The sequence below is a fragment of the Schistocerca piceifrons genome, chromosome 8 (assembly GCF_021461385.2).
Source record: "Schistocerca piceifrons isolate TAMUIC-IGC-003096 chromosome 8, iqSchPice1.1, whole genome shotgun sequence".
Classification (NCBI taxonomy): domain Eukaryota; kingdom Metazoa; phylum Arthropoda; class Insecta; order Orthoptera; family Acrididae; genus Schistocerca; species Schistocerca piceifrons.
In genome coordinates, this window is record NC_060145.1 from 280,578,426 (window position 1) to 280,595,096 (window position 16,671).

General features: G+C 41.3%; 1 protein-coding gene across 5 annotated transcripts in view; it reads right to left on the bottom strand.

Moving 5' to 3' along the window:
• Positions 1 to 16,671, bottom strand: part of LOC124711602 (RILP-like protein homolog) — a 155,219-nt gene that overhangs the window by 12,621 nt on the left and 125,927 nt on the right. For 2 of the 5 annotated variants that reach the window (XM_047241759.1, XM_047241763.1), the window contains one exon: positions 5,446 to 5,514. The exons of the other annotated variants lie outside the window; for them this stretch is intronic. In XM_047241759.1, the coding sequence (XP_047097715.1) occupies positions 5,448 to 5,514 (67 nt within the window). In that variant the 3' untranslated portion in view covers positions 5,446 to 5,447. The remainder of the gene's footprint in view (positions 1 to 5,445; positions 5,515 to 16,671) is intronic. 5 annotated transcript variants of the gene reach the window in all.

The following is a 16,671-nucleotide window of genomic DNA, read 5'->3' on the forward strand; positions in this document are numbered from 1 at the left end:
ACTGCACGACTCTAGCCACCATACCAGCTGGGCAACTGCAGAACAGTGCACACTAAGTCCACACTGTGTAGTGGTTAGTTAAATTGTGAGACTCTAGTCACCAGCTGGGCATGAATTATACGTTCAATCACCTTGCAAACACAGTTGGTGAGAGAAATGGGATGGAAGCTAGGTGGAAGATGTTTGTCCTTACCGGGCTTAGGTATAGGTATGACAGTGGCTTCACGCCAGCATATGGAAAATGTGCCCTTCACCCAGATGCGATTATACATATGAAGCAGACAGTGCTTGCCCACAAGAGAAGGGTGGTGCTACATTTGAATGTGAACATCGTCTGACCCTGGGGCAGAGGATTGGGATGAAGTGAGATCATAAGCTAGCTCCCTCATAGTAAAAGTGGTATCGTAGCACTCATGATTTTGAGAAGAGAACTGTAAAATGGCGGCCCAAGGTGTTGGATATAGCAATAGCGTCCACGATGACATCATCTGCTACTGTCAGGCCGGAAATGGGGGGATGGATCTTGGTCTCAGAGTTGTCAGAGGTTTGCCCACACGACGGACGAGGGAGTGGGACTGTTAAAAGAACTAGTTAACGAAATCCAGCTAGCTTTTTTGTTAATCCGAAGAATGTGATGACACTGTGCATGCAACTGTTTATAATGAATGCAATTTGCTATCATAGGATGATGATTAAAAATTGGAGAGCATGTCTTCACGCGCAAGTTACATCAGGGCATGCCTCAGTTCACTAAGGGAATGGGATAAAGCGTCGTAAAGAGGAAGTGCTAGGAATGGAATGTTGTGTGGCAGTAAGGGTAACATTTGCAAGATATTCTACTGGGTCTTCACAACTGGGGAAATGTTGTTCATCGAAGGTCGCCAAGAAGGAGTAAAGCCCCTCCAGTCGGCCTTAGTAAGCTGCCATTGGGGAATGCACGTAGGAGGGGTGGGTTGGTTGGGTTGTTTTGGGGAAGGAGACCAGACAGCGTGGTCATCAGTCTCATCGGATTAGGGAAGGATGGGGAAGGAAGTCGGCCGTGCCCTTTCAAGGGAACCATCCCGGCATTTGCCTGGAGCGATTTTAGGGAAATCACGGAAAACCTAAATCAGGATGGCCGGACGCGGGATTGAACCGTCGTCCTCCCGAATGCGAGTCCAGTGTCTAACCACTGCGCCACGTCGCTCGGTGTAGGAGGGGTGGGAAATGGAATGTCGGCCTCAGGGAGAAAGTCAAAATGGACCGGGAAAACATGCGAGAGCTGAAAGCAGTTCTGAGGATGCAATTTTGTTTCCTGGAGGCAGGGAACAAGCGGATGCTGGGATTGTAAGAGCAGCAAAGAATCCTCTTTGTCTGATCTAAGGCCATGAATGTTCCATGAAGGAGAGCTATAACAAGGAAAGGGGAGGAGGAAAAACCTGAAGGGGTGTCATCTCTGTGGCTGCTGAGTGCCAGCCTTCAAAGATTCACTGCTACAGGGTGCAGAGGCTGGAGGATCCTGCTCCACGAGATCTACAGAGACATCAGCACTCTGACAATCTGCAGAGTCCAGGGTAGAAGAATGATTGGCGGTGCACTCCGGCGACACAGAGTTCGGGCGGGCCAGGGCATCATGCGACAACACTATCAAAGAGAATCTCCGAGTCAGGGCAAAGGCCAAGACCTTTACCTTTGACTTCTTGGAGCCTTTCAGATTGGCAGAGTAAGGCAGGATGTTTGTTGGCTGGAAGGAAGTATGAAGTTTTTGCAGGAGTATTCGTTATGTCCTTTCCAGCGTGCCAGTTGTCTAGGAGGCGACTTTGACCCGGGAGATGAATGTTCAGTGGCTTGTTGCACAGTTTGGGTGAATCTGGGGCCATCTGTCTGCATGGCCATGTCCTTCATGGAGCAAGAGGTAACAAGAACAGTACTGTAAGTGCCAGACAGTAGAATGCAGGGTTTGTGACTAGCCAAAAACTTGTGAGCGACTGGGTAAGGCACTTTTTCCTTTATCTGCATTTCCTAGATAGCCCTCTCATTGAGATACATTGGACAATCTAGAGAGGTGCAGCACAGTCACCATTGCAGTTGATACAATGAGGACAAGGAGGCGGACAATCGCCCTTGTGCGAAATCCCTACCAAAGGTTACAGATTTGGCCAGGTGTCATCAAGACATTTGAATGTGGTTGAAACAATGACACTAGTGGCAGTGCATCGGGTTTGGAATTTACGGTCAGCCTTTGGTAACTTCAAAGCCTGATTTGATCTTTGATGGAAGCAACACTATCAAAGGTGAGGAAAAGAGTGTGTATGGGCACTAGGGATGCACCTATCTTTTTCATCGCCCGATGGACAGTAATGACACCCTGACGAGACAGGTACGTATGGATTTCTATCTAAGTCAGACCATAGAGCAGCCTAATGTAAATAACACCACGGAAAGAATTCAGAGTTTTATAGGCGCAACATGAGAGGGATAGCAGTGGACAAGCGATGTGGCAAGCAACTGTTGTGCTTGAGAATCAGAAATAGTGTCCAAAAGTGACGTGCTATTGTGTGAACAAGAGCAGGACTTCACAGGGCCAGCAACCCCATCGACACCTTTCTGAATTAGAAATGGATTTACCATTGCAAAGGACTGACCGTCTTCAGTACATGAAAGCATGAGGAACCGTGGTGCAGGAGGGAGGGTGGTTGAATAAGGAGCTTCATTCTGTTCACGTTTGGTAGCCATATGGACTGCAAAGATGATCGACTCATTGCAAGAAAAATCGCCCATGATTTGCCAGCATTTCCGATGGCACGCTCCTTCCAACTGCCGCCCCCCCCCCCCCTCCTCCTCCTCCTCACCCACCTTAGCTGATTGTTTACACCTCAGGTCACACTTCCCGAACACCTGACAGAGGTACCAATTGGGAGGGTAGCAGCTCAGCAAGCACCTGTTCATGGGCCTGGCAAGTACCAGTGGGTACGTGTGACCCCTACCCGTCGTTCCGAGACAGAGAATTATACTGTACCTAGTCACCTGTTACACATAAGAAACTTAGGTCAGCCTTCAGAAGCGCACAGAGAGGAAGAAGAAAAAGAGGAGCCTCAAACGTAGAAGCGGAGGAAGGAGAGGAGAAGGTGAACAAAGAGAGGAAAAAAAGAAATAAAAAACAGTGGTGAGACTGCTCTTATGTCAGCAACAAAAAATGTGGAACATTCCCAAAAACACCCCAGACATGTTCACCAAGGGAGGGGGAAAAAAGAATAGCATGAGGATAGATATGTAGCACAGAAGGTAAAAGAAGCTGCAAAGGCTGGGGGCCCACGGTAGCCAAGGGCGAACCCACCAAAGAGTGGCAAGCCCTCTGGGGGATTTAATATTGGAAACAGACAGTTATTAGAGATCTGATAATACTTTCTTCTGCTGTATAATCTTACAATGACAATACCTTTTGCATGTAAGCAACTGATGCCCTAATTGTTATGTCAGCTGTGAAGAGGTTTATCTGCTGCTATCACTTTTCTTGACCCTTTTTCACAACCTATCCTACCAAAAATGTGCTTTGAAATATCTTTAACGCAGTGGCCTAATTAAACTGTGTATTTTTGTAGAGTGGAAGTATAAATATGAAAATTGCCACATATGACAGTTCAGTTATGAGAACACTTAAATAATCATGTCACTTGCTTGCTTAGAATGTACTGACCTCAGAGCTCGGCTATGCTACACACAGATCTGGCGTTCACCGCAAAACTTCATTTCAAAAAAGTGTAAGAATACTCTAAAGCAAATATTTATATGAACATTCTCAATGCTTTGTTATGTCCCCAGAAGCGCATCTCCACAATGTCAGGTATCCTGCATTGTGATTAGCTGACAGACGCGAACGCAGCAGACATCAAGTTTGTGAAGCTCATGTGATTTTTATTAGCATACTACAAAAGTAAGTATTCGAACTGAGGCACCAAACTGAAGTTCTCTCCACATCCCATCATTTTTGGTATGATTTATAGAGCAAAATTTATATTGGCTTATAAAACTGTTACCTCTGTTCATAGTTAGAACCGCTGGAAAATGGGAAAAGGAGTTTTTAGTGATGAAACTAGCCTACTCTGGAAGAACACTAAGAAAGAAACACCTCCGGGCATTGGTGAAGGAAACTTAGAGAAACACTGGACTACACATTTAAGTTAAGACTGACAACTCTTATGCTCACAGCCAAGGGCATAATCAGAAAGAGAATCTTCACAAACTGAACCCACATCCTGTCTTGCCAGAGAGGGACAGACGTATCAGTTTGTGCTGTATCATATCGTACCATACTGTACTGTGAGTTGTGCTCAGGAAGCTCAGTTGGTAGAGCACTTTTCTGCAAAAGGCAAAGGTCTTTCTCGAGTCTTGGTCCAGCACACCAGGTTAATCCACTAGACGTTTCAAATCAGTTTGGTATCACTTCAAAGAAACCCATAGCATGTCATGGATATTTACCTGTAGCAAGAGCCATTTGTCATAACAGTACAAAACTATTTCATCATTCAAGTGAAAATACTGTAAGTTGGGAACACACCCCATGCCACTCCTAGTACAGATCGTGTATATACTCATGGCCACAGAGCCATGAAAGTCTGTTTTCACAGCTCTAGGTTCTTGTTGCTTCAACCCTTGAAGATTATGATTATGATGATGATTTATTAATGCAGCCACAGCAGAAGGTTGTTACGTATACACAGAATATAAGTTCTTTGTAGTATAGTTATTCTGAAAGGATGTAAATCCCTTCAGAGTTTGGTGAAAAAGCAACTTCCTATGTCGGAAGTTCCTATGGACATTCTAAAATGTCTGGTTTTTTACTGTAAGCAATTAACCCACATGTTAACATATGGATCATGGGTGACTGTGTTCTCATCAAAGTGAAGCGTTTATGTACTGATGGCATAATATCCGAAAAGAGAACTTTGAAGTTATGAGAATATTTTCTTCTGAAAAACTTTCAACAGTATTTGGCTGCCAAGTTATTTGATTTTTGACTGATTATATTTAATTTGTCGAATGGTTTTTCCTGTTAAGGAAATAAATAAGATACAGCTTGTCAACTAATTCAATGTAATTTTAAACACAACTCTGAAAAATAATGAAATTAAGCAGAAGTACTAAGACATTTGAAAATTAAATTGTTGGAAAATAACACCAAAATTCGCAATATGTAATACTGAAGTTGGCCATTAAAAATGATTTTTCCCCTGCACCTAGTAATAACCATACCTTGCCCCCCCCCCCCCCCCCCCCTCTCTCTCACTAGTTACACCTGCGCCACAGAGAGCCTAGCTGTTGGAAAACTACACTACTTGCTTACATGAGCAACTAAAAAGCATCTCCAGGAAAGGCAACAGTTTCTTGGACATTAGAAGAAAGCAAACAGTCTTCCAAAGAAAACAAAAAAATTACTACTGAGTAATAGACAAAATCTGTGCTGACCTTTAATCACTATTAGCCTTTGCAGGACTAAACATATTGTTCGAAATTGATGTGGATATCATAAAGAATCTGTAACCAGAAAAAAATACGGGTCATTCCTATCAAATAAAGTAATCCACCAAAACTATTCATATTTAATTAATGTACTTATACTCCATTTTCTAAATTTAGATGCAGCATTGCTCAAAAAATGTAACTTCTAGTGACAAACGTGTCTACGATATTAAGTGGATATACTGCAACAGAAATTTATATTGGACACACACACACACACACACACACACACACACACACACACACACACACACAGTCCCCCCCCCCCCCTCTCTCTCTCTCTCTCTCTCTCTCTCTCTCTCTCTCTCCCCTATTATACTCCGCTGTGGGAGAGTTCTACAAATGTTTACAGGTAAATCTACAATAGAAGGCCAATACATATATTTCAGAAATCTATTCTAGACAATCTCAGAGATAGAAGGGTCTAAATAAATTTGCAGTATACCAACATACATACATACATGAAACTAAATTACAGTATGTTACTAAGTAGGAATTTGCATAACTGTAATACAGGGGAATGTCACAATTAGGTTTACAAATGGGGAACACTAACTGATTAAGATCTTAAATGTCTGCTGAATCTTTTTCAATAAGCTACCTTATCAAATAAAACACTAGTACAGTAAGTATAAGACTACAAAGAACAGTAATTCAGGCTTAAATTAAAATGTTCCTAGATATTTTTGTTTATAAAACATCTGGAAGACTTAACATGTCTGGAAGATCAATATGAAAGCAACAGCTTACATGATAAACTGCAATGGAAGAAAGCTTTTTAAAATCTAAACTGAATTTCAAGTCAGTGCAAACTCTGCTGCGTCGTGAAAATTTATTCTAGAAGTCTGAATTTTGTACCCTATTTACTTTGCAAATATGAGCATTACTCTTGTTGTTTCTCTGTTCAGTTGTTGATGGGCTGAATATGCTCAATGAATGATGTGTGACAATGTACTACTCATTAATAAATGTTTTGGCATGAAGAATGAAAAAGACAGTAGGGATATGATTATATACTTTGGATTTATAAAATAATTAATACACATATTATTATGGAAAACAAATATGTATTGGATATTAAATATTAATTGGCAAGGTGAACTTGTTACCTAGCAATAGCAGGAATTTACTTTGGCATGTCACACTGTAATTCAAAGAAGTGTGTGTGTGTGTGTGTGTGTGTGTGTGTGTGTGTGTGTGTGTGTGTGTGTGTGTGTTTTTTTATCTCTGCAAGAAGCTATGACAAATTTTACTGATAATGTCTGCAATACTAAAACAATACAAAGAACTTCCTACCTGTTGTCACACAGAACTAGACTTCCACAGTGAAGAAATTCACAGGAAAACTATTACGTGAATACAATTTGATGTTAAAAACAACAAGTATGGATCAGTCATCGTATGGAGATGAGGGATTGAAAAATTTAAGGAAACATCAGAATTAGAACAGCCAGTGGTTCATTTACACCAACAGTGGATTTACACAAATTACAACGTGAATAAATCTTGGAAAGTGACAGTGTGTGAAGTGTACTGTCAAGCAACACTGCCAGGGTGCTACATTGTTGTTAATGCGGAGTTTCATTTTGTGTTTAATTCACTGAGACCCTGAACTCCCATGTAGAAATTGACAGGGCATATATATATATATATATATATATATAATTTGAAGTACATAGTAACAAGAAAAGCCGAACTTTAGGCATTAATTAAGAAGCACCAACCTTCTGTTTATTTGAATAATAAAATTCTGGCAGAAAATAATTCTCCCTCCTACTGCCACTGTAACATCTAGGCCTAATTTCTATACAAATGGTTGGGAAACTTGCAAAGAGTAAGATCTGTAGTTTTAATATGCCAAAAATATCACACACCAACCTATCAAATTTCCTCATCCTTCAAATATCTGTCAGCATCGATTCAAACAAAGAGTCAGCATTATCACACATGGGAGCAGTAGATGAGAAATCAAGACACACTGATGTGGAGAACAGTTACATTGGCCTCGAAGGCAGTTTTAATAGCAACAAAGCATCATGGACAGAAAAGGGGAGAAATACTTTTAAGTTTCTGTTTCTGTTCTTGTTCTAAATGGGCACGTCATTCAATCATGCACAAAGATGTGTAGCAGTGGCACGGCCCCACTTTTACTACTCGAGTTTATAATATTACTAACTCCTGCCCCTGCTTATTGGTTGTAAGCACAACAGTACTACCACCCCAACCAGGTAACCAGATTGCTTTGTCAGGTAATATTTATAAAAGGCAATATATATTATGTACAACTGAACAAATGCAATCAAATTATTTTGCACTATCAATTATATTTTCAATTAATAATCTGTACAATTTAATCAATTTAATCTAGTCTCTCAATGAGGTGCCAAAAATGGAAAACCCCTGCACGCCTGATTTCGGGGTACATGCGCAGGAAACAGTGGCGTTTTGTAGCACATGTATTTTGGGACGGTTTTCTCAACTTATCACCAATACCATGGACTTACAGATCTGTGTCATGGGTGTTCCCTATGTGCCTATGCTATTAGTGCCAGTTTTGTATAGTGCCATGTTGTGTGGCACCACATACTGCAATTATCCTTAATTTATTGGCATGAGTGTAGGTAAGGACTGTGTGGAGTATAATCTCTATGGGGTGGGGCCTAGCAGATACAGTGCATAGCAGCAATAGCTGTCACTTGAAGGCAGCTATTACCCAGCTTTGATTCCGTAATGAACTGATGCAGCTATGCTGGGAAGAGCCAGTGGTGATATGTGGCCCACAGAACTGTGGGCATGGCAGGCTAAGAGTAGTCTGTTTTGTTATATGAAACCATCTGTTATGTGCCTATGATAACCCAATCTGGATGTGAAATTTTGCTTGGCTGCTGACTGGAGTGTTTAAATTAGTTTACAATGACTTTGGCTTCAATTATTTGTAGTAAGATGAACCAAAAATGAAGTGGCGCTTCTGCTTGCCTTTGACAACTGTATGTGAACTGCACTGAAGACTAAATGTTGTGAATCTGCTCTTTGCTGTCCATCTTTTAATGAACTTTTTAGTGGTATATCCTGTGGGATACTAAATTGGTGACAGTCAAAGAAAGAAGTCTGTGGGTTTGCATCAAGGCAGGATGGATTCCTGATGCTGTGAAAACAACATTGGCAGTGATGACAAGCATTCCAGCAACAGCAGCAGTAGCAATAACAGAAACTTAAGGAACTGAAGCTGCAACTTCACAGGGAGTTCAGTATCTATTACACACTCACCTATTCCATCTTTCTCCAGTTTCGATGAGGCAAAAAACATTAGGGAAGTTTACCTACTCCACTGTTTAGAGCTATTGTGCCAGACAAGCAATTAAGAAAATCTGATTAGTCAATGTGCAGTACTGTTGTCTTCTAGCAGTGAGTTTTGCAGAGTGGTGTCAAAACTAAAAGTCACTCACAAATCTTAGCAACTTGTCATTTTCTCATATATGGAATTTGCTGTCTGAACATTATGGGCACCTGACTCATGTAGTAGCTGTTCACCTTCAATTCAGTGCCATAAGAAATGTGGTCATCCTCATTCATCCTGGTCGGTGGACTTTCCTGACAGTGTAACTTCGTATGTCAAGTCTATAATGGATAATATGCTGAATTTCAAATATGAGACACAATGGTGTAACTGTCATCAGAACATGAAGTAGGTTCTGATTTGCATAATGCTTTAGTGCTGAGTCTTATGGATGTTCTAAAAATTGCTCAGTCATTTCAGATAATGTTGGTTGTACAAAGACTGAAGACTTCAAAGCAGCTAGTATACAGAAATGTTTTTCACCACTTAACGAATGAAGACTACTGAGCACATAGTACACTGTTAATAAAGTTCAGCAGACACTTCTTCAATTAACCATTGTTCCTCTCGGCTAGTTATTAATTACAATGGGCATTAATGCTAACGAAGTGGAGTTGCCTCAAACAATGGAAAATCCAGGATGGAATGTAACAATATTGTGAAAAGGAAAGTTACCACTCATCTTACAGCAGAGATGCTGAGTCGCAGATAGGGACAACAAAAAGACTGTCGCAAATATGGCTTTCGGCCTGTAAGGCTTTCGTCAAAATTAGACGACAAAGACACACGCGCACGTGCACGTGCACACGCGCGCGCGCGCGCGCGCGACTGCAGTCTCAGACAACTGAGGCACACTGCGAACAGCAACACCAGTGCATGATGGGAGTGGCGACTGTGTGGGCATAAGGACGAGGCTGCGGCAGGGAGGGGGAAGGACAGTAGGTTGGGGTGGCAGACAGTGACATGCTGTTCGGGAGCGTGCAGGGACAAGGTGGAAAGAGGGTAGGGGAGTTATGTGCAGTCGGGAGGTTACAGAGATGGCAGCAGAGAGGTGGGGAGGGTGGGATAGCACTTGTTTCACTGGTAGCCCTGCCTTTGGTGGGGTAGGTGACGTTTGTGACCGGACTGGAGTAGGTGGTCGTGGGAGGATGTTTAGGACAGATCTTGCATTTAGGTCTATCACAGGGGTATGAGCCATGAGGTAAGAGGTTGGGAGCAGGGACTGCGTAGGGATGGACGGGTATATTGTGTAGGTTCGGTGGACGGCGAAATACCACTGTGGAACGGGTGGGAAGGATAGTGGGCAGGACTTTTCTCATTTCACAGCCCTATGGGAGGTAGTCAAAACCCTGGCAGAAAATGTAATACAGTTGCACCACTCCTGGGTGGAACAGAGTTACGAGGGTAACGCTCATCTGTGGCTGGACAGTGGGACTTTGTGAGGTGGTGGGACACTGGAAACCACCTCTTAATTATAGGCTGCACCTTGACCTGAAATTTTATAATTATAAATCCTGTGAATTGTAACTCTAAAAGATTCTCTGATAATGGAGATAAGGAGATAAAACAAACAAGTAAATTAAGTAGAGTAAATCGTGTATGATCAATCATGGGGTAGGTTCCTCTGAACAGAGTGAGATACTGCCAAATTCTGTGGGTTTAAAGACCTTAACTAATACTACCCTGGTAAGTATAGTTAACATTTAAAACAATAGGGTATCTAACCCTACTTTACAGGTTCATAAAAAGGGCCATATATGAATTTTAATATTTCACCTTACAAATTTATATTTTAACCCAAATAATATAAATAACTGTTTTAACCAATAATATTCACTTGTATCAATTGTATAACCGCGGCTGCTGGCATGAATTATGCCAATACTAAATCAATTGCTAAGTCCAAGATCACTAGACAATTAAATCAAATTACGGCAAAAAGAACATTTAGTTTAACAAAACTTGCATATAATACAAAGAAAAAGTAAATAAACAAGCAAGAATAAAACTGTTAGGAAAAAATAATAATAAAGTGTAAAAAATTAAATATCACAAGAGAAAGGAAGAAATACAAATATTTCAAGAAAATAAAAGCAAAACATGATTTCTTTGTGTACAAGGTTGGGAGGATAATTACAGTTTGTAAAGGCTTCGGTGACACCCTCGATACATTTTGAGAAGGACTGTTGTCACTGCAGATGTGACGACCACAAGTAACTAGGCTGTATGGAAGGGACTTCTTGGTATGGAATGGGTGGCAGCTGTCAAAGTGGAGGAATTGCTGGTGGTTAGTAGGTTTGATATGGACAGAGGAACTGATGTAGCAATCTTTGAGGTGGAGGTCAACACCTAGGAGGGTGGCTTGTTGGGTTGAGTAGGACCAGGCAAAGCAAATGGAGGATAAGTTGTTGAGTTTCTGGATGAATGTGGATAGAATGTCCTCACCCTCGATCCAAATTGCAAAGATGTCATCAATGAATCTGAAACAGCTGAGGGGTTTAGGGTTCAACAGCTGAGGGGTTTAGGGTTCCGGGTGTTTAGAAAGGATTCCTCTATATGGCCCATGAATGAACTGGCATAGGATGGTGCCCATAGCCATACCCCAGATCTGTCTGTAGGTAATGCCTTCAAAGGAGCAGTAATTGTGGATGAGGATGTAGTTGGTACTGGCAACTAAGGAGGAGGTTGGTGGTTTGGAATCCATTGGGCATTGGAAAAGGTAGTGTTCAACAGTGGTAAGGCCACGAGCATTAGGGATGTTCGTTTGAAGAGGGGTGGCATCAATAGTGATGAGCAGGGCACTGTGTGGTAACGGGACAGGAACTGTGGAGAGTTGGTGGAGGAAATGGTTAGTATCTTTTATATAGGAGGGAAGGTTCTGGGTTATACGTTGAAGGTGTTGGTCTACAAGAGCAGAAATTCTCTCAGTGGGGGCACAGTAACCAGCTACTATGGAGTGTCCTAGGTGGTTGGGTTTATGGACTTTAGGAAGCTTGTCGACAGTAGGGGTGTGGGGAGTGGTAGGGATAAACAGAGACATGGACTCCAGGGAGAAGTTCTGGGATGGGCCTAAGGATTTGAGGAGTGACTGGAGATCCTGCTTGATTTCTAGAATGTGCTCACTGTGGCAAGGTTTGTAGGTGGATGTATCTGACAGCTGGCAGAGTCCCTCTGCCAGATAATCCTTGTGGTTCAAAACAACAGTACTGGACCCTTTATCCACAGGTAGGATTATAAGGTTGGAATCAATTTGTAGATGGTGGACTGTGGTTCTTTCCATGGATGTAAGGTTCGAGATTAAGAAATTCTGGAAGTTAACAGGGGGTGATTAGGAGTGGGGGCGGTGGGGCTGAATCACAGTTGGATGGAGGAGTGTTCAACATTGGTCTTTGGTTGAGTCTGACTGGTAGGGTTGGTGGCAAAAAAGCATTCCCACTGTAGGAACCGGGAGAAGGAGTGTAGGTCTTTAACAAATCCTGCGTGATTGAATTTGGGAGTGGGGCAAAAGTTGAGACCTTTGAGGCTACGGCTTCTGATGAAAAGGTTCATGACTGTATTTCAGGTCTGTTTATGTTCTGGATTCTGTGTGGTGGTGGAAGGGAGTTTTGGAGGGTGGGTTATATGTAGTAGGTCTGCAAGGCAGAGTTTGTCAGCTACGAGGGGATGTGAGGACACTTTGATGTTGTTGTAGAAGTGATGGACAGTGGTATTCTAAGGCAGCAGTAGGAAGGGAGCAGGGTGGAGAGCTTTTTGAGTTGGCATTGTGCATGTTGCTCTAGTTCCTGGAGGGCAAGAGTTTGAAAGTGTGTTATGGGTTCCAGAAATTTGGGATTGCACAGCAGCAGATTGAGAGAAGGTACTACAAGGAGGTTTGGGCTTGGTTGATATGGTTTTGCAGGACTATGTTGGTGAGGGCTAAGGATTGGTGGAATCTGAACAGGTGGAAGACACTATGAAAGGAGGGGTGGGAGCCAGAGATGGGTAACTTGATGGTAAGGCCAATGGGGGGGGGGGGGGGGGGGGGGGAGATTCCATGAGCCAAGCAACAATGCAGGAACAGTATGTGGGACTGGGTTCTGGCTATGGATAAGGAAAGACAGTATCTCCACTATATGGTGAGTGGCAACTTTCCTTTTCAGAATAAAGTAAAGTTCTGGGTGGACATGGCAGCAGCAGAGTCTCTTAATACAAAAACATGGGCATCTGGGCTCTCCAATGATTATGTTCACAAAGTTGCGAGTAGTGACATACATCAAACAAACAATACCACTATGAGGTCAAATTAAGATGAGAGCTACACACAAAAATATATGCACAGAAGTAGCATTCTTACATCTAGCTTTGTCCGAAGCTTCTAACACATTTTTGAAATCTATGCAATGTCCTCTGGATCTGATTGCGGAGTTACATTTTTATGCTTAATCACTACTCAGTTTCCAAATCAACAAATATAAATCTTTTCTCATACCCTACTGTTACACAAACTGGAAATGGTGTGTTGAGATTTCGAACAATTTTCTGTGACTGAACTAAGCTGTGTTGAAAAAACTTCAACTTAAATTTCTTTAACCCTTTGACTGCTGGGGACATATTAAGTCATCATGCCTCGCTGTTCCCTTGGTGTGCCTGACGTGTGTAAGTGCAGCCCTTGGGTCTTCCCTGGAGGGCTAAGGAAGTGTTTATGCATACTGCGCCACAGGCCTTTCCAATGCTATGGACAAGTTTAGGTGCACTGAGTCAAAGCTACCTGAGCGCTACAGACGTGTAAACACGCAGAGCTGTCCTTCCACCCTGCTCTTCCAGTAGCTGTTCAGTGGTCTGACTGTATAGTTTGAGAGTGCGTATGTATGTTCATTGCTGTGTTCCCTCTTTGCAGAATTCAACTTTGATTCCTGTTTTTTCATCAGCTTTCTTGTTTTCTACAGGAGATATGTGACTAAGAGCGACAGTGAGTGTGAATTATCTGACATTGCTGGCAGTGATAAGTCTTCGACAGAATCTCTAAGCTGTAGTCCTCAGCTCTTTACATCAGAGGGGAGAGCAAGAATCACAGCCAGCAGTTCCTCTGAATCCGAGGAATCGGAAAGTGACAGTGAAATGGTTTGGCAAAGAACCCACTTAAGTGATACATTTGACTGGAAAGAAACCGACTTCCAGCCGTTAAACCATTACTTCGATGACTCGAGCTCAGGACACAAATTTCAATTAGATACTGACCCAAGCATTCTTTCATTTTCTGTGATATTTACGTCTCGAGAACTGTTGCAATTTATTGCAGTTGAAACAAATCATTTTTCATTTACACCAGAGAAAATACTACAGAATCTGAATCCTCAACTGTCAAAGAGGAAAGATACTGGATTTGAGGAAATGTGTTGTTTTGTTGCTATCTGCCTTCTAATGGTGCAAATTCAGAAGTAAAAATTAAGTGATTATTGGCCCAGAGAGACATTTTTGAACACACCAGTTTCCAGCATTGTCTACTTCTGAGTGTGTTCCACATCAGTGATAACTCTGAGTACGGGAGGCAACAATCTATTTAAAATTAGGACAATTATTGAGAAAGCTTTTAAGACATTTCTTAATTCATTTTGCCCACATCACAAGCTTTGTATAGATGAAAGTCTCTTTCTGTTCAAAGTAGATTCGGAATAAAGACATTTGTACCATGCGACTGTCAGAGTGGGTGTATTTTGGATTTTATTGTATATAGAGGCGCAACAACAGAAATTGGGTTCCACAATTTGGGAAAAGTGGCAACTCTTAAGTGACCGTATTTGGAACAGGGTAATATTCTATATGTTGATAATTAGTACTCCAACCTGGACCTGTTCCTCTGGCTTCACAAGCATGGTACAGCAGCATGTGGCACTGTTCATAAGAATGGGCACAACATGCCAAAACTGCAAAAGAAATTAAAACGAGGGGAAACTGGGTTTAAGTCAACTGACAAAGTCCTTGCTATCAAGTGGTGCGACAAGAGAGGTGTGCATGTTGACGACAAGTCACACAACACAAATGGTTGAAACAGAAGACTGGAAGACTGACAAATACTGGCAAAAAAATACAGAAATGGCAATGTATTGTAGATTACAATTCGAGTATGGGTGCAGTTCACCGTTGTGACATGTTACTGAGCTCAGTGGAATCAGTGCATATGACTGTGAAGGGGACAAGAGATATTGTTTTCACAGTCTGGATTTGTGCAGTGTAAATGCTCATGCTCCCCACCAGTCAGTAACAGGATGAAAAATGGAACTCGCAGAGTTTCACCTTTCTCTCATAAGGGATTCTCTTAAGGGTGACTGTAGAAAAATATGCTACACAACAGAAAAAAAAGCTGGTAGGGGAAGGCACTACGACGACGAGAATCCTCTGTGATTCACAGAGAGACATTTTCCGCCTGTTATCTTGAGTGAACATTTGCAGAGAAGTAGGCTAATGCGCAGTTGCCTGGTTTGCATGAAACAAAGTGTGCCAGGAAACTAGATACCAATGCAAAACTTGCAATGTTCCATCATGTGTTGTAGCCTGCTTTGAGACTTATCATACAAAGATGCATTACTAATCACTGGAAACTAAATCTGAGAAAATTTATTGACCCTTCTGAATGAATTGCTATATATAAAATAAGGATGGGAAATAAATGTGACAGGTGTAAAATTACTAAATGAAGCCTGACTACTTCAAATGTAGCAGTTTATTTGCAAATGAACAGACTTTGTGGTTAAGATGGCGCAATATCTGTATTGTGGCAAATGTAATTATGCCAGTATAACAAAACCCAATTATTAATTTACATAAGATACATTTGAATTACTAACATGTAACATGGACATGTTATATTCTTTTCTCCTGAGTAGTACAAATATAAATCACATTCGGTCTACTTGTACACAACCTTTTCCCCATAACAGATTTAAATGCCTTTAATAGATGTGAAACAACATGCCAAAGTTAATACTCTGTTCTCAGTGTGATTTTTCTTGCTACTTTGCCTCTGTTAGCCGATATTGGAAATTAAATTCCTTGTTCTGGGAAGGGTGGAGGTGCTTAAAATTTATTGTTTGGATGAGATTGATTTTGAAGCATTACTAGAAAACCGTTATTTGTAAAAGTAGTACTGAATACACCCTGCTTACATCTTTTCATAACAATCGACATTTTTTAAACTAATTTGTAGATTATTGGAAAATAGGGGAATAAAAATTTTTATTCCTTATCGTTGGGCTGTTAATCTATTGCACACTAAATTTCATTTTCATCATGCAGTCACTATACTAGACATGCAAATCCGAAGTTTTAATTGTTTTCGGGCCAGATTTTCGTGCCCAACTTTCATTCCAGTTATTCAGCTTGGTATGTTTTACAGACCATAGTTTTTTACCAAAATCAGAATGAAAATACTGCATTTTGACATTTTTACAAAATCTTCAAATTTGCACGTAATTCATTCAGTACTTGATAGTGCTGTGGTAATGAAACTTTATATTTAAGAACTTTGTGTTATGAGGTTTCTCCATGCCAAGTTTCACGTTCATCATAGCATTAGTTCAGGAGATGCAAGAAGCCATACTTTGAAATTTTTTCAGGTGTCTATTTTTTTTGGCCAATTTACCAACAATTTTCTGGCTCAATATGGCTACTAAAATTCTTTTCATTATTATTTTTAAGAGAATGCATAAAGTTGTACAAGATGGCCAAATTTGATTTCTTTACAAAAACTATTACTTGAGATATTACAAACCAAAGTCACCAAAAATTCACACTGGCTCTGTGCGAGTCGCAATCAACCGAGAAGTATTCAGCACAGGGCGGGTTGAGCAGCACAAGCC